Raw genomic sequence first — 22,871 nt, 5'->3', positions numbered from 1 at the left:
GCAATTTTTAGCCACTGTGGTCTCCTAGACTGTTAGCTGTATCTCCCCAGCTCAGCAGTCCACCAGGCTATATCTGGATTTTTTCCTCACTGAACTATGTCCTGGAAACTCTCTCACTGCATTAAGCTGAGTCAATTATAGGACTTGCTTTGTTTGTTTCCCATCTCAAAGGGATCATTCTTCATTACTACCTGACATCAAGCATCTTAAAAAAAAAATCATTGCTTCTTATATTTTATCTTTTTCATGATTGCTTTGATGGATAGATAAATCCTGGCTTGTTATTTTTAGTTGGAAGTGAAAGTTTTTCTCTTCTTAAATTTCATTATTTATTTGTATTTCACATAATGAAATAATACATGTTTAAAATTCATTAAAAAGTAAATCTACAGGGGCACTTGGGTGGCTCAGTTGGTTAAACATCTGACTCCTGATTTTGGCTCAGGTCTTGATCTTGGGGTCATGGGATTGAGCCCTGCAAAGGCTCCTCCCCAGGCTTGGGCTTGGGATTCTCTCTCCCTCTCCTGCTCCTGACCCCACTGCCTACTTGCACCATCTCTCTCTCTCTCTCTCTCTCTCAAAAAAAAAAAAAAAAAAAGAAGAAGAAGAAGTAGAAGAAAAGTGTCTATAAAAGTCAGTACTTCCAGTTCAGGAAAGATATAGCAAGTAATTTAAAAACTAGACAGAAGGCTCTGAAAAGTAAATGATAGCAGACATATGTAGGAAGGAAACCAGAACTAAATGTACTAATGACCTGACCTGGTGATGAGTTCTCTTTTTTCTTTTCTGTATCTCCTGGTCTGGATTCAAAGACCAAATCCCCAAACTATACCAACTATATCCCAAAGAAAACCTCTTTCTGGCTTGAGGTGCACAAAAGGGGACAGTTCTGAATAGCACAGCAAATTCTTTGAAAGCTGAACAGACATTGAAACATAGTCCATAGAAGACAAATTGGAATTGTACCCTGAACTTAACAGGCTTATTGCCTATTAAAATAGAGAAGTAAACAAAATATATATATTCTCCATGGGATTTAACTGAGACAAAGAATCTTATAATATTCAAAATCTCAATTTAAATGTTTTGGATCCAATTCAAAATTACTTGACTTATGAAGAATCAGAAATAGATCCATAACTAACAAAGGAAAAGACAACTGATAGACACCAATCTCTAGTGATGCACATGGAATTTTCAGACTTTAAGGGACCATTTTACCCATATTCCAGTAAGTAAGTATGAATATCCTTAAAACAAATGGAAAGACCATTAAAAAAAAAAATCTCAGCAGTGGGCTCTCTGCTCAGTAGGGAGCCTGCTTCCCTCTCTCTCTCTCTGCCTGCCTCTCTGTCTACTTGTGATCTCTCTCTGTCAAGTAAATAAATAAAATCTTAAAAAAAAAAATCTCAGCAGAGAAAAAGAAGTATTGAAATCAAGAACCAAATGGAGTTTTTAGAACTGAAAAACACAATAAACAAATTTTTAATAAACAAAATCTAGAAATCACTTGAGGGGATCAGTAGCAGAATGGGAAGGACAGAAGAGAGAATCAGTCTTGAAAACAGATTAATAGAAATTATCTGATCTTGAAAATACTCAAAGAGGCAATTTCAAGGGAAATTGGAAAATATTTTGAAACATTAGAAGACATTAGAAGATATTTTGAACTAAATTAAAATTTAAATACTCCATGTTAAAGTTTATGAACTACATTTAAAGCAATGCTGAGAGAAGTCTTTAGTACTAAATGCTTAAACTAGGTGATAAGAGAAAGAAAACTACACAAGGGTATCCCTCATGATTGCAGTTGTAAGAATCCTCAATAAAATATTAACAAATGAAATACAGCAATATGTAATAATCATAATACATCACGAATCTATACCAGGAAGATAAGGCTAGTTCATCATTAAAAATCAAATCAGTGTGGCTCACCATATTAACAGACTAAAGAAAAAGAAGTGATCATATTAATTGATGCAGAAAAAAGCATTTGACAAATTCTAACATTCATTTATGACAAAAGAAAAAATCTCAGCAACCTGGGAATAGGCACATTCTTAATAAAGTGTATCTATAAAAACCCACCTCTTCCTTAAGAATAAGAAAAAGACAAGTACATCCACTTTCATGATCCCTCTTCAATATTCTACTCTAAGTCTTAGTACAATTAAGGCTGGACAAAATAAATAAAAGGTATATATGTAAGTATTGCAAAGCAAAAAATAAAAATGTCCCTATTTGCAAATGATATGATTGCTTACCTAAGAAGGCCCAAAGGATTTGTAAAAGAGCTTCTAAAACTGATAATGGACTTTAGCAAGGTTGTAGAATACGAGATCAGCATACAAAAATCAATAGCATTTCTGTATACCAGCAATGAATTAGAGAAAAGTGAATTTTTTAAAAATATCACCTATAATAGTTCCAAAATAAGTGATAGTTAGGTATAAATCTAAGAAAACATGTGCAAGATTTATATGCTAAAAACTAAAAAACACTGATGAAAGAAATCAAAGTAGCCCTAATAAATAAAGAGAAATATAGTTTTCATAAATCAGAACACTCATGTAGTTGTGTTAATTCTCCCCAAAGAGTTGCCAGATTTAGGGGGAAAAAAAAAAATTTCAGGATGCCAAATTAAATTTGAATTTTAGATAAGCAAGGAATATTTTTTAGTATAATTAAGTTCCATGCAATATTTGGGATGTTATAATGCTAAATATTCATTTGGTTTTTTTATCTTAAGTTTAAACTTAACTGGATGTCCTGTCTATTATCTGGCAACCATGCAGGGCCTACCTGATTTTTGAGAATTAATGCAATAATAGGACTTTTTGTAGATGTAGGGAGACTGATTCTAAAATGTGAAAAGGCAAAAGACCTAGAATAACCAAAATAATTTTGGAAAAGAAAATTTGAGGACTCACACTATTCAATTTTAAAACTTAATCTATTTTTTTAAAGACTATTTATTTATTTGACAGACAGAGATCACAAGTAGGCAGAGAGGCAGGTTGGGAGAGAGAGAGGAGGAAGCAGCCTTCTTACTGAGCAGAGAGCCCCATGCGGGACCCTGAGATCATGACCTGAGCCGAAGGCAGAGTCTTAACCCACTGAGCCACTCAGGTGCCCCTAAAACATAATCTAAAAATAAGTAATCAAGATAATGTTTAGACCTAAATAAAATAGATTTATGGAGTAAAATAAGAGAGTCCAGAAATAGATAATCACAAGTATGATCAGCTGACTTTTTAAGATAGTTTGTTTTATTAAGATAAAATTCACATCTATAAAATTTACTGTTTTAATCATTTAAAGTGTACAATCCATGATCAATTGATTTTTGACAAAGGTAGGAAGACAATTCAGTGGATAAAGGATAGTCTTTTCAACAAATGAAACAACTAGACATTTGTATGCAAAAAAAAAATAAATAACCAGCCTATGCCTCAGAGTATTTTATAGAAAAATTAACCTCAAATGGGTCATAGATCTATATGTAAAATCAGAAGTGTAAATTTTATATCTAAAAATCAGAGGAGAAAAAGATTGTGACCTTGAGTTTGGCTAAGAGTTCTTAGGAATAAAAAACTGACCCATTAAAGAAAAAAAAAATGATGAATTGGACTTCATCAAAATTGAAACTTTTTTCTGCAAAAGACGTTGTTAAAAGAATTATAAACGACGAGCAAATATTAACAAATCACATATCCAACAAAGGACTTGTATCCAGAATACATAAATAAACTTCAAAACTCAACAGTAAGAGAACAACCCAGTTTAAAAAATAAGCAAAAAGTCTGAACACACTTCACCGAAAAAGACATAGCATGGCTGATAAGCACTTGAAAGATGCTCAACACCGTTAGTCATTATGAAAATGCAAATTAAAACCACAGTTAAATACCTTTATACACCTATTAGAATGACAGAATGAGAGAGGAGTGAAACAGCAGCCAAAATGCTAGTGGGAATGCACAACAGCTGGAACCCTCATACACTGCCCGTGGGAATGCATAATGATAGGGACACTCTGAAAACAATTTAGCAGTGCTTTTTTAAATTTTTTTTTTTTATTTTTATATTGGTGGTGGTGGTGGTGACAGGTGGTAGCTATAGCAGTTCTTTTTTTTTTTTTAAGATTTTATTTATATTTTTTAACAGACAGAGATCACAAGTAGGCAGAGAAGCAGGCAGAGAGAGAGGGAGGAAGCAGGCTTCTTGCTGAACAGAGAGCCCGATGTGGAGCTTGATCCCAGGACCCTGGGATCATGACCTGAGCCGAAGGCAGAGGCTTAACCCACTGAGCCACGCAGGCGCCCCAGCTATAGCAGTTCTTATAAAGTTAAGTATATATTTATAATATAATCCATCAATCCCACTCCTAGATAATTATTCTTAAGAACTGAAAACTATACAGAAATGTTTATACCAGCTTTATTTGGATTCACCAAAAAACTGGGAACACCCTAAATGCCCTTCAGTGAGTGAATGGCTAAGCAAAACATAGTATACCTTTTCAATGGGTCACTAAGTGATAAAAAGGAGCAAATTGCAGCACCTGGGTGGCTCAGTCCTTAAGCCTTTGCTTCGGCTCAGGTCATGATCCCAGGGTCCTCGGAGGGAGGCCCCAGTCAGGCTCCTTGCTCAGCAGGGAGCCTGCTTCTCCCTTGCCCTCTGCCCTCCCCCTGCTTGTGTTTCCTCTCTCGCTGTCTGTCAAATAAATAAATAAAATCTTCCAAAAAAAATCTGTGAATATATAAGAAGGAGCAAATCACTGATACACTCAACAAATGAGTGAAGCTTAAAGACATTCTGCTAAGTGAAAGCAACCAGTATCAGAAGGTTACATATTGTATGGTTCCATTTACATGATATTCTGGAAAGGGCAACACTATAGAGATGAAGACCTGATCAGTAGTCGGCAGAGCTTAGGCACCGGAGGCAATTTCACCACCAGAGGTAAAGCAAGGGAGTTCAGAGCAGCTAATGGAACTGTTCTGTGTTCTTACTGGGGTGATAGTTCTACAAATCTATATGTGTGTTAAAACTCATAGAAGTGTACATGCACACACATGTATTTCATTCATTGTAAACAAAAAGGATACATATATTGCAGATGTGTGCTCAAATGTTTAAAATGTTGAAGATGCACCATCAAAAAGTTTGAAAGTAGTTTGGAGTAGAAGTATGCCCCTCATTTTACAGTTGGAGAAACTGAGGCCAGAAAGTGAAAGTATGTTCCTTTCAAAAATGCATGAAGCAACCATAAGAGTATATTTTCTCTCGGGAGCTCTCCCTACTGCCTGACTTAAATCTCAAGCATATCCAGGCAGTTTAATTTGGCTTCTTTAATTAAGGCAGTTTCTAAATTCAGAGTTTTCTGTAACAGAATGGAATCATGGTTATATATGTGCAAGTTAAAATTGGTATGAATGAAAAACATATATATCCTATTTTGCAGAGTGTGCCATCAGCATGATCCCAGCTCCTGATGGACAGTCCTATGGCTGTTAGGGAAGATGTCTATAGGATGCCAGAGACTGCAAAACAAATAAACAAACAGATAAATTGGTGGGCGCTCTATCTAGACCACTTGAATCTGAAGCCAGGCCATGCTACCTACTAGCAGTGGGACCCCAGGTTTGGTTTTTCTCTATCTCCATTGCCATATCTGTAAATTGCACCCCAATTTTATGTACTGGTTAGAGATTTAAAACATCTCACCAGCAATTATAGTATGACATAGTACTTATACTTAACATTTTAAGATGTTAAAATGTGATTTAAAAAAAAAAAAAACAGCATGTCTTAGAATTAGAGATAGTAATGCTTATCCCACTGGATTGTTTTGGTGATTTAAAAAAAAAGGTGTTAAAATTAATGCCTGACACACAGTTCTCAATGAATAGTTGTTAACTATCATTATGATTATATTGTTGTTATTATTACCATTACTTCTGTTATTATTGTAAGAAACAAATAGTGGAACTTGCATTGTAATAAATTGTAAAACGCCCCTCCCACTCCATTCTGCCTTCTGCCTCCCCTACCACTTTGCTGTTGAATTTTCAAGCTTTGGCACATGCAAACACAGAATGTGTGGACGTTACCAGAGGAAAAAACGTGAGAAACTTTTACCACTTCTCAATTCTTGTGAGAGAAAAACCACAATGACACTCTACGTGTTGTGTTGGCAAGGTCATTTCTTGCATTGGCACATACACCGGTTCCCACGAGTTGAGGGAATCAGAGAAGGAACTTGAACTAACAGAGCAGTGTGAGTGTCAACCTGGCACTGAAGGACAGGGGACAGGAAGCTGTGTGTAAGGTGGCGGAGCCTGTGTTTCTAGATTTACCGTTTGCCAGCTGTGGCATGGGGCTTAGTGCCATCTCAGTTTCACTTTCTTCTCTGTGAGACAGAGAGAAATAATGACCACTTTACAGCCACTGAGGGGTGTACATAAATTAGAGCTCCAGTTGGGTTAATGGGCTGGAAAACTCAACCATGGCTACAAAAGGAAGCTGGTTAGCCACATGATTTCTTATTATTTGTATTTTAATGCAAGTTCTTTGAATTTGTCCTGCAGTCCTCTATCTTACTGTAGGAATGAGCAGTGTATAGGGGGATACCTCAGACCTGATCCCAGGCCATTCTGTTTTACTTTTTTTCTTTTCTTTTCCTCTTTCTTTCTTTCTTTCTTCCTTTCTTTCTTCCTTTCTTCCTTTTTCCTCCTTCCTTCCTTTATTCCTTCCTTCCTTCCTTCTCCTTTCTTATTCTTATTCTTTCTTTTCCAGAGAGGGAGAGAAAGGGGGATGGGGAACAGAGGAAGAGAGAGGCTCTTCAGCAGGCTCCATGCCCAGCGAGGAGCCCAATGTGGGGCTCGATTTCACAACCCTAAGATCATGACTTGAGCCAAAATTGGGTTCTTAACTGACTGAACCACCCAGGTACCCCTCAGAGTCATTCTTACTGGGGTGCTGGACCCCGTGCAAATTCCTTTGTGTGCTTGGACCCTTCACCCAAACCTTGTTGTTCAGGAGCTACCTGGTTCAGAGGCTCTAAGTAGCCTTGGGGGAACTGTCAGTGCTAGAGATAAAAAGGATTAAAAATGAAACATTCCTTAAGGACTGAGCATGTAAAGAAACTTCCTGAGAAGTGCTCAGTGCCAGGTACTGATACGATACCCATTGTTATTCTAGAAATTAGTTGTTACAAACTCCAGGTTCAATGGAACCAGGTTCCATTGAGGCAGGCGATATGCCCAGGATCTTATAAATGAAGCCCCTGAGCTTCCAGGCTAGATTCCGCCTCACGTGGTGCTGTGCTGAAGTGACAGGCATTTAATACCACACTCAGATTGCCCCGGTGACAGTGCTGAAGGTTCCTAATGAGAACCTCCGGTCTGCTGAGTGCTAGCTAAAGATCCTTTCTTCCTTTCATTCTTTCATTTCACACCTGTCTATTGAGAGTGTTGCCTGTGCTCTAGATCTAGAAATACCCCCAGGGAATCTGACACACAACCCTGAATCCGGAAGTTCACAGAATAATGGGAAAGACCACAAGTAGACCCAGGTTTCATGTGGCCCCAAACTTAAACAATTTGAAAACAATTTCCTCTTTAGGAAAAGGGAAATAAAATTAGCAAAAGGGTCTTGGAAGGAGCAAGGGAGGGTCCTAAAGTTTAACTTGTATTAGCTTCCTTGCAATTCTGCCTTTGGGGGAAACCAATAAGCAGACTGCTCTGACAATTATATGTATTCAGGGCTGATGGGGAAGCAGAAGAGTCTCTTAGAAGAAATGCTGTCTAAGCTATGACCCCCTTCCCCGGATGGGGCAGGGAGACCTGGCAGAGGGAATAATGGGGTATAGGATCCAGGTAAGGGAAAGAAGCTGCCATAGTTTTCAGGGAGTGAGGAGAAAAAGCATCTTTCCTCCTTCCTTCACTGCACCCCAAGGCATTGAGGTCTCTCCCACAGGGCCACATTCTAGAGGTTAACTGGACTTGTTGCAGGCAGGGTTTCTGCCTTTCCTCCCAGCTGCTTGGGAGACCTCAGGTCCCAGGAGAAGGCGTCCAGGCTTGTTGTCTGCACTCCAAGAACACAAGCTTGCATTGGGCATTTGTTGAAATCAAACAATCCAGAAAAGCTTCCTTTGTCAGAAGTTAACTTGAGGTGCAACAGGCTCCAAGCAAGAAAAGATAGGGGAAGGGGGGAAGGAGAAGTGGAGAGAGATTGACTTCTAAAATAAAATCCTTCATTGAGATTAAGAACTCGAGAGACATCTGTTCTAACCCAGAGGGGGTGAAGTTAGTATCCCCTCCAAAAGCAATCAGCAGGGTGTGCTAGTAACTCTAAGTTTCAAAGGTGATGTTCTAATACCCTTATTTCCTCTCCGTGCAGCCAGTACCCTGCCTGCTCCACCGCCATGCCAATGTACCCCCACTGGGACTCCTTCAACCCTCACAAGCCCGGGCGGAGAGTGGATGGAATGACTTGTATGTTGGAGCCCATGTCTCCAATCTGTGCACAGCTGGAGCAGCAGCCTATGTCCTGCAACGCAGTGAGGACTTGGAGGTTCACTTTCCCTGGGAAGTTCCAGAACAGTCACCACACAGAAAAGGTTGGTAATGTTGGTCATCCTAGGGAAGCCCCTTCTAGGCAACCAAGTCTGGGCTCTGCTCCTGTGTGCACTTCACCTTCTTTGATTTACTTTTTCTTCTCAGTTACCCCATTTGTAAAATGGGAATAATGATACTTGTGGTTGAGAAGGGAGCAATAAGCGGGGGAGGGTTAGATCTAAAAGTTCCCTAGGTTCGGGGTACAGAATGTTACATTTGAGGCCTCTGCCTGGTGGCTCCCTCGCCACCCCCATACTTTCACCACATACTGTGCTGCAGCCTCTCCGAGATCACCTGAAGGGAGGACCCTGACCAAGTTCAGCTGTGGGTTGAGAATGGACCTTTCTCCCAGGAAATGATAAGGGATGTCTCCTGCCATGTCACACCTGCACCAAAGATGCGAGCAACCTGGCATTGTAATGGGGGGTGGTGTGGCTGGAAGAGCAAGTCCTCTCCAGACACCTGTAGCTCAGCACACTGCTGTCTTTCTCCTGCTTCATCACCCTTCTCTTGGGCCACACCTGCACATGCGTCTTTTTTCACAGCTACAGGGTCCTTGTAGTTATTTTTCACACATCAAATGGGAAAAGAATGAGGAAAATGGAGAGGGAATCTAATTTGCACTGCTACTTAACCCAAATGGGGCATCCTACTCTCCGGCAAAGGGAGAAGGGACCAAGTAGAGGCTGCTGTTCTCTGCTCACCAAAAAGCCACGCTCTCCTCTTCTTCCTGGCTCTCGAGCAAATTATGTTTCCTTGCCTCTCTTGCGGTTACATGTGGCCACATGACAAAGTCATAGCCAACAGGATGTAGGTGACCTCACCCATAAAACCTTCCAGGCTCCATGCTCCTCCATGATTTTTTTTCTTTCTGGATGGTTCCACTGGCTCCAACCTCCAAAGTGACTGTGGAAGCCTGAAGAGACAGGGCCACCTTTTGACCTGTTAACTCACTCAATGCTCTTAGGTGAATAAGAAATTACCATCCTTTGTGTTTGAGCTTTTATACATTGGGTCATACCTGTTGGAACTGTTAGCCTACCCTAATTCATACAGAACAGAATAGCTCACAGACCTTGCCACCTCCAGGAAGCCCATGCCAATGTCTTCCTTCTTTCACCCCCATTCCTTTATCAGCTGCTACCTAATATTGCTATTTCATGGAATGTTAACTAAAATTCAGACTAGGGACTCATGTCGTCTCTATTTTGTGTCATGTCTAGCAAAGAGATGCTTATAGTCATTAGATAAATCTTCCCTTTGTGCATTTAGTGGGCAGTCCTTCTCCCAAGAATGCCCCTTCAAAGTCTTTTTCTCTGCCTCTGATAATCTTCTGCCATCCCATTTGCAATTATTTGCAGTTTCCATCTCTCTCCCTTCTTGGGGTCTTCTCTTTCCACTCCACGCCACCGTGATCTTTCCCCCCTTCAATATATTGACTGCACCTCTGGTCACAGTTTCATTGAGACAACTTTTGCATTAAATGTCTTAGCATTCTGCAGTGTAAACCATAAAATAATGGTGCATTTAAGAGATGGGCAAGGACCAAGGAAAGGAGAGAAACTGGAAAGGAGAAGTTAAGGAACAGGAAGAAAATTTTGGAGAGCTTGGATGTCATGGAAACCAAGGGGAGAGAGCATTTCAAGAAGGGAGAGGAAACAGCATCAGCTGGTGTGGTTAAGTACACTGGGGACTCCACACACGGGCTTAGCAAGGTAGAAATGATGGGTTCCCTCGATGAGCAGTGAGCTCCAGTACCTGGGCTTAGATGGGATAGAGTGTAAGAAAAGGAGATAGGGAGCATACCTAACTCTTAAGGAATTTAGGGAGGAGAAGAGGTTTGAGAGGTGGCCAGAGAGAGGTGAGGCAGGGTGTGAGATGTTTTTTAGGATGGGTGAGTCTGACTGATGGGAAAGAATGGCAGACAGGGGGAGGTTGAGGAAGAGGATGAGAGGTGGCCAGCACCAGAGTTCCTGAGAAGCAGGGCTGGGTAATGGGTCCAGGACACAGGTGGGGGCCTGGGCTGAGGGGACCCACTTCCATGATAACTAGTGGGATGGAGGAAGGGCACTCATCCTTTCTTCTTTCCTACGTGGTTGTGGGGTTAGGTGGTAGAAAGTCAAGTGAGCCCTGGGCTGATGGCTTTGGTGTTTTGTCAGAAAAGGAAACCGAGTGATCTGCTGGAAAGAGGAGCAGCCTCCGGATGGCCCCAGTTCCCTTCCACTCCCAATACTATCCATTCTAGGGGTGACAGCAGGGTTCCTCAGCCATCTCTCACAGCTCTCACCTCAGCTTCAGGGGCAGACCTGCAGTCTAACACCTCGAAAAAACAGGGGTGGGTCCCTGGGGCATTTCTGGAAATAACATTCATTCAAGTTCTAGTTTCTCTAAATCCTGGACTGCTTCTCTTTCATTGTTCTTCCTGGACCCAGCATGGATTTAACTGGAAAATAGAGGGCCTATTGTTCTGATGCAGTGATAGGAATAGAATTCATTTTGAGAAACTTAGTTGTTAGAATTTTTTTTTTTTTTAAGAAATTCAGCATCGTTTTCTCATAAGGCAGATGCTCGGTGACTGCGTTTGTCCCCTGTTCATGATGGGCATGTGGATAAAGCCAGTGGTCCCATGCCACGTGGTCTGCGCCTGGACCTATCTCCATAGCTCTCCAAGTAATCCCAGTACTCCCAGTTTTTGAAGGCCGGCTGGGCGCCTTAGCGTCCGCCAGAGGGCGCCGTTGGCTCACAGAGCCGGCCGCGGTGGCCCTAGGCCTGGGGGTGCAGCGCCGACCACAGCGCTGTCCATTAGCCCAGTGACTAAATCACTTTATTACTTCATCCCGTTAAGCGAGCCAGCCATCGCCAGGGCGCTCAACTGTGCAAGCAAGAGAGGAGCTAACAAGATTTGTGACATCTTCTTATTTCGAAGTGTCATTCTTGTGACAAGTATTTATAGAGCACAGGGTTGTACCTACTGTGTCCAGGATCCTGGAGAGTAAGTATGGAGATGAGTCATACTGTCTCTCCAAACTTAAAGACCTTTCAGGGAAGTGGCAGAATTAAGAGAAGTCCCAAATTTAAAAAAAAAAAAAAAACTGTAGTTGGGCAGAGGTCAGGGCTATGAGAAGTGAGGGGAAGTGGTGGGAGAGTTCAGGGAGGGAGATCCAGAGGTTCAGCCAGGGACATAAGGACTGGGACAGGGAGGGGTTGGGCCTTAAAAGAGAGAAGGATTTGCTACCCTGAATTACATCTTGGTTGCAAGAGAACCTGTGAATTAACTAGTTCTGGTTGTACATCTGTTATACCTAAATGATTGTTATCGGTGATGAAAAGGCAATATTCCCTGCCCTGGAGATCTAGCTCCTTAATCTTGAAAGGAAATTAGAAATAGAAATGGATTGGCCAAATATCCAGAATGGGTTAGAAATATATAACATAATCCGAACACTCAGATTTAAAAAAAAAAAAAAAAAAAACCCAAAACTAAACAAAACCAAAAAACCATGTGTATGTTTTGAGGGGGGCCACGTCTGGCTGGTTCAGTTGGTCAAGCATGTGACTCTTGATCTCAGAGTCATGAGTTTGAGCCCCACGTTTGACAGGGAGGCTATTTAAAATTAAAAATTTTTTAAAAATGGTTTCACTGAACAGTAAGATCAGTCCTGCTAATTCATCATTAACCACAGGAGCCCACAGAAACAGCTGTTACATTTGGTACAGTTATAAAACCATTCACCAAAGATACATCTAATTGGTGTTACCAGACAAGACGCAGAAATAGAGAAGTTAAGGAAGAATAAAGTTTTTTTTTGTTTTAAGGACCTTGTTTACACATATCCCCAAAACCTAAGGAAGAACTCTGTGAATATCATCGTCCCCCAAGAATTATTACAAGTCTGGAATATCCAATTGCACTGAGGCCAGTTAACTTTGGAAACAGTACATTAAAACAAACCTGATTTGATTTACAGAAATTTTGTTTCCAACATATAAAGGGTAATTGGAGTTCTTATCATTAAATGGCATTGCAATGGTTCTAGTGTAATAATGCAGGAAAATCAGTAAACTGCAACTAGGAAGCATTAAGAGTTGATTGTAGACCTCTAGCTAGTGCTTTCTTTGGGTATTGTTAAAAATTCTCTTGTGTAGCAAGTCAGTGAACTTCTCTAGCTCTCAGTTTCCTCATTTAATAGAGGAATTTAATAATAAGAAAGAATATAGGCCAGTTCATCTCCCAAATCTTGCAGCGTGTAACAAACAAGTCTTAGTTCTGCTGTGTCCAAATGCCTCCTTAGTGCTGACTTGGTTCTGAAGTCTCTTGAAGGATCTGCAGGTTCTTTGACATTAAACATAACTGAGGGAAGGGGAGAGGGGCTTAGGTGGCTGCTAGTTCTGAAACGGCTGGATTCTCAGTGTCATCTGAAGTCTTCTGCACACAGTGGCCCAGGGCCATGGGGGATCGGACAGTTTCCCTCTGACTGTGACTGTCCTTACCTCTACATTTCTATTACCCTTTCCAACTGTGCCATTTATCTGTCATTTACTGTGTGCTGCCTTGAGTCATCCTTCTGCACCTGATACCTGAGGACAGGGTCTATGGCATTCTTCATTGCTCTTCACCAAACAGTCCATACTCCTCACCTCTGCACATGGGGGAACTTCCCAGCCCCTGGTGGTGGGGAGAGAGCAGCCATGTGACTGGTTCTAGCTAACAGGTAGTGAGCAGAAGTGAACGTCATTTAGTACATCCAGTGGACTATTAGTTGCCTGACCCTCTAGAGGTTCTTTTGCTTGTTGCCCATGACCAGCTAAGTTCCAGATAGTGACTTTTCTGTTGGCCTGGATGCAGGAACAAGAATGATACTGAGCTGGGGCAGAGCTCCCAGCCAACCTGCCACAGATTTAGAGCAGCGTGAGGAGAAACCTGTTATTTTAAGACCGTGGGATTCGGAGACTGTTTATTGCAGCAGCATGACCTGGCCCAGTCCGACTAATAAGGGGTCAATGTGTGTCATCAACTTTGCTTCCCCAGTGCTCCCAATGACGTGGCACTTAATACCAACTGCTAAATAAATGACTTCCTGTCTCCCCCACTGGAGTAGGAAACATCCATATATCTATTTGTCCTCCCTAGAGCACCTGCCCAGGATTGTGAACATAGCAGGTGCTTAGCAAGACCCATGGATTAATTTGTATATTTAAAAGTCCCAAGATGCAGGGCACCTGGGTGGTTCAGTCAGTTAAGTGTCTGACTTTTGTTCAGGTCATGATCTCAGGGTCCTTGGACTGAGCCCTGCACTAGGCTCCCCGCTTAGCAGGGAGTCTGCTTGTCCCCCCCCCCTCTGCCCTTCTCCTTGCTTGTGCTCATGCTTGCGTGCACGCGTGCTCTCTCTCAAATAAATAAATAAATAAATAAATTTAAGGAAAAAAAAAAGAAGTCCCAAGATGCAGCTTAACATAACAGCCAAAGACGTGGTATGTGATGTTCCTTACCATACAGTGCTTGAGTGATTGGGATGCAGGGTCAAAGGAACTGAGAAAAGATGGGCAGTAGGCCATCTGCCTGCATCTGCCTTTAAGCTCTGTGGGGTTACCTCTGATTCTTATATCTCTTTGTAGGGTGTGAGTGAAGCTTGGTCTCTGGGTCATAGCAACAGAGTTCAGAGCAGAGTCAAGGCCAACATAAGACAGGGCAGGCCAGACATAGGCCAGCAACCAGAGGGAGGAACTAGGGTGGGGTTATAAGCGGGGCTGGGACACAGGTCGGGGGTAGGCCAAGCAGGGCCAACAGAACTCTGGAAGGTTTTCAGTGTCATTTTGTTGCTGCATATTCCATCACATAGCCCAGGTGGTTGAATTTTGTTCCACAGGGCATGTGTGGAATGGATGACAGTCCCTGACCAGGCTGACCTTTGCAGAAGCCATTAACATTCTATAAATGGCATCCACTAGCACAGCAACAAGGACATGAATATTGATATGCTAGTCTAAGGTTCTGGCACCCCATCTCTGCTTCCTTTAATCCATCACAACAATATCCACAGGCTGTTTCTTTTTGACTAGAGGAAATCATCTTTAGGCATGGATCTTCTATTGCTCCAACATCCTGTTTTGGGGGTGAATTTTCTGGGGGGGGGGGGACTGCAGAAGATTAACCTATCCATCCCTGCAAAATTGCCTTTTTAAGGTATTAACTCTAGGTATGCTGTTCCCGACCTTAGAATGATCAGTGTCTCATGAGGAAAAAATTCAAACTCATTTACAGGCTCCCCAGAGTCTTAATGATCCCACTCAACCTACCTAACCTCACCTCACCTCCTCTTCCTGCCTGCCAACATGCCAGGTCCATCTGATGGCTGACTCATCCCACACAGCTGTGCTCTTACCTACTTGTGCTCTGCATACCCTGTTCCCATTGCCTCCAGTGTCCTTCCCTCTGCTCTTTGCCTACTGGAAGGTCTAAACTGATGGGTGATGCCTTCCCAGGCAAACCCAGGCAGGGGGTGAGGCTGCCTTTGTGCTGTCACTCTCAGAGAGGCTGGAGCACCCCTACATCTGTTGTAGTACTTGATCATGTGGCCTTGGGAGCTCTTGCTCAATCAGTCCTTTTCCCCAAGAGCTTAATTTTTAAAGCACCCTCTTGGTCATCTGTTCAGTTTTGAACAATTCATTCTTCCTTTCCCTCACTCAAAGCTCACAAAATAACTAGGCAGTAGTTGGAATCCAAGGGACATCTTACTCAATGTCAATGCCAGTCTCTCTGCTGTCTTTCAGAACTGCATATAGAGGCCAAGAAGAGGATCTAGTAGGCAAAGATTATTGATTGGAATTTTACTTTTTAAACTTTCCCACCGGTAAGGGCTTGTTTTTCTTTTCGTGTGAATCTGGAAACAAGCTCACATCTGGCATCTCCTTGGTGATCCTGGAGAATACAGATTTTTGTTCAGCCAAGCCGGAGAGTAAGAAGGTGAGAGATTTATTCAGAAATAAGGATGTAATAGGAGCAGGAAATTAGGAATGTTTGCAATGTAAAGTACCAGCATTCTCCCTTTTCATTTAGATATTCATTCAGTACAACACAGGCAGTTTGGCGAGAACTCTTCATCCCCCCCACCTCCCTCACCCCTTTTTAGACTTGGAATTAAAAGGCAGGCACTTGTTGTGATGAGCACGGGGTGCTGAATGGAAGTGTTGAATCACTATATTGTACACCTGAAACTAAGATTACACTGTATGCTAATTGGAATTTAAGTAAAAACTTACAAAATTGTTAAGACCCACAAAAAAAGAAGGTGAGGTTACACTGGTCACATCTGAGAATTGCAGCCTGTTTGTTCACATGGTATAACAGACAGCCTGCTAAGAGGCAGAGGCTGTTCTCCTGTAACCATAGCTGGGTCACAAGGAAGTGGTATTGGAAGTTTGTAGGTTATTGGTTTTAAGAATACCTAACCACTGAGATGGCAGTAGACCCTATTTATTTATATATATCTGGGAAGTCTTGTCTGGGGAGAGATGGAATATGGTATCATGCAAAAAGTTCAAGTTCAGCATGCCCTTAATTCTAAACGTATTTCCTATATAACACATTGAAGAGGAGGGATTTTGGTCAATGTTTTTCAGTCTTGTGTACTTCTCTGTTTGCATGGTCATCTTACCCAGGGAAAGAGTACAGCCTAAATTCATGAAGTCCTTGCCTTTCTAGACTCCTCAACAGGGCTGGGGCTAGGGTGAGGCAAATGGAGCACTCATCTCAGGTGCAGAATTTCAGAGGTGCCAATCAAGTCAGTAACATAAGTGGTGTTTTAATAAAACATTTAAAATTATTTAAATTTTGAATATGTTCATTTTACATTAATTTTGATTTTTTAAAAAATATTGCATTAAAGTATTACTCATTTTGATTACTGTGCTCATTGGTACCCCTTAAATTTTGCCTGTCAAGTATTTCAGCTCTATTAGTGGCTCTACTTCCCAAATGAATTTTCACAAGACCTAGCCCTATTTGCCATTGCCTTTCATCACATGCCCCCTGAAGGGGGAAGCAAGTTTAATAAGAATAGAATGGTGGAAAAAATTCTGATGATCAAAGACATAAAAACTGAACAGCAGTAAGATGCCCCTCCAGCACCAGCGCTTTGTCCAACTGACTGATTCCAAAACACACCTCCAGCTTGCGGGAGTGACCATGTAGGGCATTACTTTCTTATCCTGACTTTCTGCACGCGGAAGAGCTCAGTTGTTCCCAAGACTGCATTTTAGCACTCTCTACCCAGCTGTCCCATTCGAAGGGTGGGCTGGGAGAAACGATAGGATCAGGGAGAGCAGGACCAGCAGGCCTTAGGTGAGGATCACCCCGGGATGTTTTTATCCTTTTTGCGACCTGTGTGCTGCGCTTGGTATCCAGTTGTTTCAGGGGACTGCCTCCTCCTCGCCTTTAATCCGTTTTAAGCCTTTAAGCCACAGGCTGTGATAACCTTTTCCATTGAGAAAATGTAATCAAGAGGGGGTTTTAAATTTTGGTCTACACTAACCAAACTTGCCAGATAAATACTTAGTTTATCACGATTCCTACAAAGTCCTCGACTTGGCCCGGCACGCGGGGGAGTGCCGACGTTTGCTTTTTTATACTGCGTCCTGCTCGCTCGCAGGTTGCGGGACATGACCTCTTCCCAGTCCAGTTCTACAGCCGCAGCAGCCAGGGCCGCGCCCAGGGCCTCTGCGCTCTCCGCCCCGCCCTCCCAGGTTCGCGTCCCTTGGCGCGGTGCCGTCCCTCGCCGCGCAGCCTACCCCGTCCCCGGCTCCCCGCGGAGGAAATTCTTCCCCAGCAGCCCAGGGCTCGCCTCACGTGATCAGCCGCCGCGGCTTCCAGCGAGAGTTTAAAGGTTATGGAGGAAATTAGCGCGGACGCAGTCCCTCGCCCCCCAGAAGGCGCGCCCCGGTTTTCCGCAGCTCGGACGGCCGCTGTCAGCGCGCTGATCAGAACCATGTCCCCCAAAAAGGCACAGACGAGGTCCAGAGTAAATATGAAGTCACTTTGTAAAAAATAAACAAAGACAAATAGAGCCGAGGTTCTACTAAGCTTTCACTTGTCAACAAGTTCTCGCGGCCCGAGAAGTCCAGGACGTATCCCAAAGGGAGAGAATGGCCCTAAAGTAAGGGAGGAGAGAACGAGTGTTTAAAAACTCACACACCGAGGCTCGCACGCCCCTCCCTTTCTCCCCTCCCCCACCGCGGCGGAGCAGAGCGTCTCCAGACGGAATGACGGACAGACGGGCCAATACTCCCCCGGCTGCTCTCGCCGGCCTAAGTCCGAGTGGGGTTGTGGCTGGGGGAGGGTCCCGAGTCTCCTCCCGCAGGGCGGCCCCCGCCACTCCCCCACCCCCCTGTTCTACGAGACGGTTTTGGCCGCGGAGTCCCGGGGAGCTGCGCGTTCCGCGGGTCTCCCCGTGCAGACCGGAGTCGAAGTGTCCGCAGCAAACGCATTACTGCCCGCAAAGCTGCTACTCCCGGGGGTTCCGCGCAGGTCCCCGCTCGGCTCCCCCGCCTGCCGCCGCGATCCGGCAGGCTCGCCCTCTCTGCGTCGTCCTCTCCTCGGCTCACTTTTCCCGTATTGCTCCCCCAACAGGCAAAACTTTCTATTTCCCCAAACACAGGAGCGCGCGCGCGCGTGCACACACATACACACATACACACGCGCGCACACACACCACACACACACACACACACACACACACACACACTGACGTCTTTTGCGCATTTCCTGCATTAGAGGGAGGGAGACTCGCTAGCAAACCGACCGAGGGCGAAAGACCGAGGGGGAGAGCGGGCGAGCTGGCGGGCGGGCGGGCGGGTGGCGAACGAGCGGCAGCCGAGAGCGGGGACGCGGGGAGCGCGGCGGGCGGGCGCCGGCGCCCGGGAGGTGGGGCCGCGCCGAGTCGCAGTCCCGGCCCCGCCGCCGCCGCGCTGCGCACCGCCCGGTGCCGGCCTGCGCCCCGAGCCCGAGCGGCGGCCACCCCGACTCCCGAGCCCGCGCGGATGTGAGATTCCGGGCTCCTGGCGCCTCCCGATCGCCGACCGCCGCAACCGCGCGGCTTCGCCCAAGAGGAGGCGGCTGGGCTGGCTGTGTGGCTTGTGGATTTTTTAAAAAATTTGGCTCCGAGGAGGACCATTTCCTCTCGACATGCATCCCTCCGGATAGACTGAACATCCCTCGATCCATCCCCCGCCCCGCGCGGTCGGAGGCAGGCGCTGTGTGTGCGAAGAGGATCCGGGTTGAAATCTGCGCCCCCGGTTCTCGTCCGCGCCCCGTCCCCACATCCCCCTCCCCCTCCCGGAGTCGAAATTTCCCGGGGATTATGTTTCGGAAAGGTAGGTAAGCGCCGGGTGCGGCGCCCGCCTCCCCGAAGCTCGGACCGGGAGAGCCAGCGAGGTGGCGACACAGCCCCCGCGGCTTGCAGCGAAGCCGACAGCTCGTCTCCTCTTCTGGAGGTGCTGCTGGTGGAAGGGGGGGAGAGACTTGCTCCAAACACGGACGTCCCCCAGCTCTCCCCCCCTCCCTGTTTTCCGTTAGGAACCCGACGAGGAAATACATGCACTCGCTGAGAATCGCCCGCGCCAGGGCGCAACACTACAAGGTGTAGGGACAGTGTGGGGTGGGGTGAGAGGGGACCCAGGAGTCCCCGTGGCTCAGAGTGCCAGGGCGTCGGTTCTTCATTCCTGCCCTCGGGGCGGACGGAGTGACCCCGGCCCCCACTCCCCGCCCCGACCATGGTAGTGTTCAATGGCCTTCTTAAGATCAAAATCTGCGAGGCCGTGAGCTTGAAGCCCACAGCCTGGTCGCTGCGCCATGCGGTGGGACCCCGGCCGCAGACTTTCCTTCTCGACCCCTACATCGCCCTCAACGTGGACGACTCTCGCATCGGCCAAACAGCCACCAAGCAGAAGACCAACAGCCCGGCCTGGCACGATGAGTTCGTCACTGATGTGTGCAACGGGCGCAAGATCGAGCTGGCCGTCTTCCACGATGCCCCCATCGGCTACGACGACTTCGTGGCCAACTGCACCATCCAGTTTGAGGAGCTGCTGCAGAACGGGAGCCGGCACTTCGAGGACTGGGTGAGTGGGGCGACACCTGGTCTGGCAGCCCAGCCGTGGGGTCCCAGGGAAGCACGGCCTTGGCATTAGTCATGGGGCGCCGAGACTTATTGCCATCTGGGGACTCTGTGTGGTGTGTGTGTGTCTCAGTTGCCTTGGGGAAGCATTCTCCATTTCATAGTTGAGAAGTAGGCAGTGGAGCAAGATGGGACTTGGAAAGAGGGTAAGGCCTCTGCCCCCTCCAGACAACGGGTGTGACAGGGAGCTGGCAAGCTGCGAGAGCCCCCAGCCACTGGTGCTGAAGGTTGACTGAGAAGCCGGCGCCTTCCGCAGGCGCGTGGTGGGCTGGCTGTGTGTGATTGTGTGGGGGTGGGTTCCTCCATCCTTAGAGAGGCACGTGCAGCCCTAGACTGAAGGCTTCTTCCACGTCCTGGCTTTGTCCTGCCTAACCTAGTGAGGAGCTGCTTTATTTTTCCCTCTGGGAGGAAGCTAGCTTGTTTCTATTCTGTTACATGGTGGTTAGCTCATCTTCTGACACACAGGGAGAAAAATGTGTTCTCCTCCAGGATGTCTCCTCCAGGGTCCCGGCAGCATAAGCCAAGCTTGTTTTGTCCCATGCATCGCCCATGCATCTGGAAGGAGTGTTGTATCTTAAAAAAATGGTTCTGGTTGCTACAAATTGGAAGTCAGTGCTTCGAATCCTACTTAAAGTTACAATGATTTTCCTGTGTTGATTTTCAAGGTACTGTTCAATGAAATACTACTGCTAAGTCCGACATTGAGTTCATTGAGAACACTGTCAAAATATTAGGGACTTGGAAACAGGCCTTCCTTGTCGGGGTACTATAAACCAAATGCATTCAACCTTGGCACCCAAAGAAGGATGGAGAACCAATTTTCTTTTAGCTCTTTTTGGAAGGAAGGTGTTAAATTAGGGGATGGATTTTGGTGTTTTCTGATTTGCTACATGTTTCCACCAAGAGCAGGTGTGGCTTTGGGTGCATATGTTTTCAGGGTTCTTTGGTCGACACAAAAAGAGGTATCTCATGGGGAAACAGAGGAATCCTCTACTAATGGCTGAAAAGAGACCACCTCATGATCCTCCTAGGGCCAGAAGCTGCCTATGAACCACCTTGTCATGTCACCTTACATATTTTTTAAATAGGAAATGGAGTCTTAGAGAAAAGTAGGAAAAAGCCTCTTCTCTCTGTGCTTGTGCTGTGATATAGTCTGCCCAAAACCATGGTTACAGGACTGACAGGGAAGCTCCAACAAATCATACCAAGATTTGCGGCTTACACTTTGGGAAGCCAGCAAACCTTTATGGAGAACACAGCACCATTCTATTCCATTCCATTCACCAAGGCCCCTTCCTTCTGCCTGCCTCCCACCTCCAGAGTTCCCACTCACTCCCCATTTCCTTTCCACATATGGGCTCTTTGACTCAGGAAAGTAGTGTATGTCTGAGGGGGAGCTAAAGGAATAACTAATTTCAGGGCTAGAACTTAACACCAAGAACCTGTGGTTTTGAAGTTGTTTTTGAACAGGAAGAGGATGGGAAAAAAAAAAAAAAAAACATGAGTATAGTCGTGAGGCCACGGGGCCTTCACTGTGTATGCAAATGAGGGAGATGGAGTGAGGCAGAGAGTAGGTGGGATGAACGGGAAGGCTGCTGTAGCCACAGAACACACCTCTGGTGGAGGGAGAGGTGTCTGTGTTTGTCCCGTGTTGCTTTGCTGGGGCCTGACCCAGCCCTGGGTGAATCGGGGCACCTGCCCCACGTTGGAGCACTTGCAGTGAAACATGCTGTGGGTACCAGCCTTGCCTGGTCAGTATTCTCTAAAGCGCCCAAATTCATGTTGGACTTGGCCCTAGACCAAGTGCAGAGAAGGTTTTAGTGGCAGAGAAGTGGAGTGGGTACCCAAGGTCATGCGGTATGCTCAGGGTGACTGGAAGTAGGGCCCACAATTCCAGTCACCCACAGCTTGCCTGGTGGAGAGCAGAGCCCCTGGGGCCTCCCAGTCTACTCTCCATGCAGATTCCTGTGCTATGTCCCTAATGTTTTCACTACAGTGAAATAATAATTTAAATAATTTAAAGTGCTTTCAAAATCATATCTCCTTTGTCTGATAGCAAGTGTGAATTAGGTGCAACAGGTATTGGACAGATTAAAAAAAAAAAAACAAAAAAACCCAAACCAAAAAACCTCCCAAAACCTGAGCTACAAAAAGGCCAAAGTCACGAAATGAATCAAGTAGTGGAGCTGGTTCTGTTTGCTGTGCTAGCATTGGTTTCACTGGTGGATGCTGTGGCCGGTCTGGTTCCTCCAGAAGGGGAGGTTGGTAGGGGTGCATCAGCAGAGGGGGCTGGCCCTTGGAAAGAGATAGCTTCACCGGGGCTGACTAAAGTCCCCCTTCCCATTCCTGTCAATGAGCGGACACCCACAGAATCACACCTCTGGGCAGCATTTCCTAGGCTCTGGGACTCCGTGCTCTTTACCTGGCAGTGATAAAGAGATAGACTCTCTCTTGGGTGTGGCTAGGAAACTTGGCCTGAAGTAAGGAGATGGGGACGGCCTGATACGGCCACTTCTCTCATTGAGGCAGACAGTTTCATTCAACTGCACAATGAATTCGTGTGTTCTCATCCAGTTCCTGTTTGTGCTCAGGCCCAACCAGGGAAGTTCAGCACTCCAGGTAACCCCGAGGTAAAAGAGACTGTGGGTGACCCCCAGGGGGCTTCCATTTCACTAGGGAAGTAAAACTAAGTAGATACATGTTGATAGTTAAGTAGCAGTTAGGTTCTAAATGAGTGGGACCAGTACATTACATGAGTTCAAACAAAGGAAGTGTGGTGGGAAAGTTGGAATGGGCATGAGGTGAGGGTAACAGCCTTCCACGGGCGCAGACACTGGACATAAAGGCAGAGAAGACCTGTGGCTAGGAGTGGGGAAACAGAAGGATGGCCAAAAGTGAGGGTTCCTGTCAGCAAGGAACAGGCAGGATAAAATTTCCCAAATTTAAGAATTTCATCTGAGCACCACCTGTGCTTAAAATTTTTAAACATTGGTTCTCTGATTTCCCACTCAAGGCCCGGTATACATGAAGTCACCAGTTGGGATATTGTGGTTATGGTTTTTCTTCGTTTGCA

At 45.3% G+C, this 22,871-nt stretch overlaps 1 protein-coding gene and 1 long non-coding RNA gene across 7 annotated transcripts in view; one reads left to right on the top strand and one right to left on the bottom strand.

Moving 5' to 3' along the window:
- The window catches only part of PRKCE (protein kinase C epsilon), a 517,695-nt gene that overhangs the window by 19,970 nt on the left and 474,854 nt on the right, over positions 1–22,871 (top strand). For 2 of the 6 annotated variants that reach the window (XM_013056348.2, XM_013056350.2), the window contains exon 3: positions 8,410–8,629. In XM_013056348.2, the coding sequence (XP_012911802.1) occupies positions 8,410–8,629 (220 nt within the window). Of the gene's footprint in view, positions 1–5,470; positions 5,650–8,409; positions 8,630–18,520; positions 19,743–22,871 lie in introns of those variants that run through there. The other 4 variants (XM_013056349.2, XM_004752995.2, XM_004752996.2 and 1 more) reach the window with 4 other exon arrangements.
- LOC101677861 lies at positions 17,646–18,480 on the bottom strand. Its single transcript, XR_199450.3, has 2 exons — positions 18,082–18,480; positions 17,646–17,774 (listed from the first exon to the last, which is right to left on the bottom strand). It is a non-coding gene; the product is annotated as an uncharacterized LOC101677861 (long non-coding RNA).

Source organism: Mustela putorius, unplaced genomic scaffold (assembly GCF_011764305.1).
Source record: "Mustela putorius furo isolate JIRA1106 unplaced genomic scaffold, ASM1176430v1.1 tig00000224_pilon_pilon_pilon, whole genome shotgun sequence".
Lineage (NCBI taxonomy): Eukaryota > Metazoa > Chordata > Mammalia > Carnivora > Mustelidae > Mustela > Mustela putorius.
Note: the sequence above shows the minus strand (reverse complement) of the source record. Positions and strands in the feature narration are given on the sequence as shown.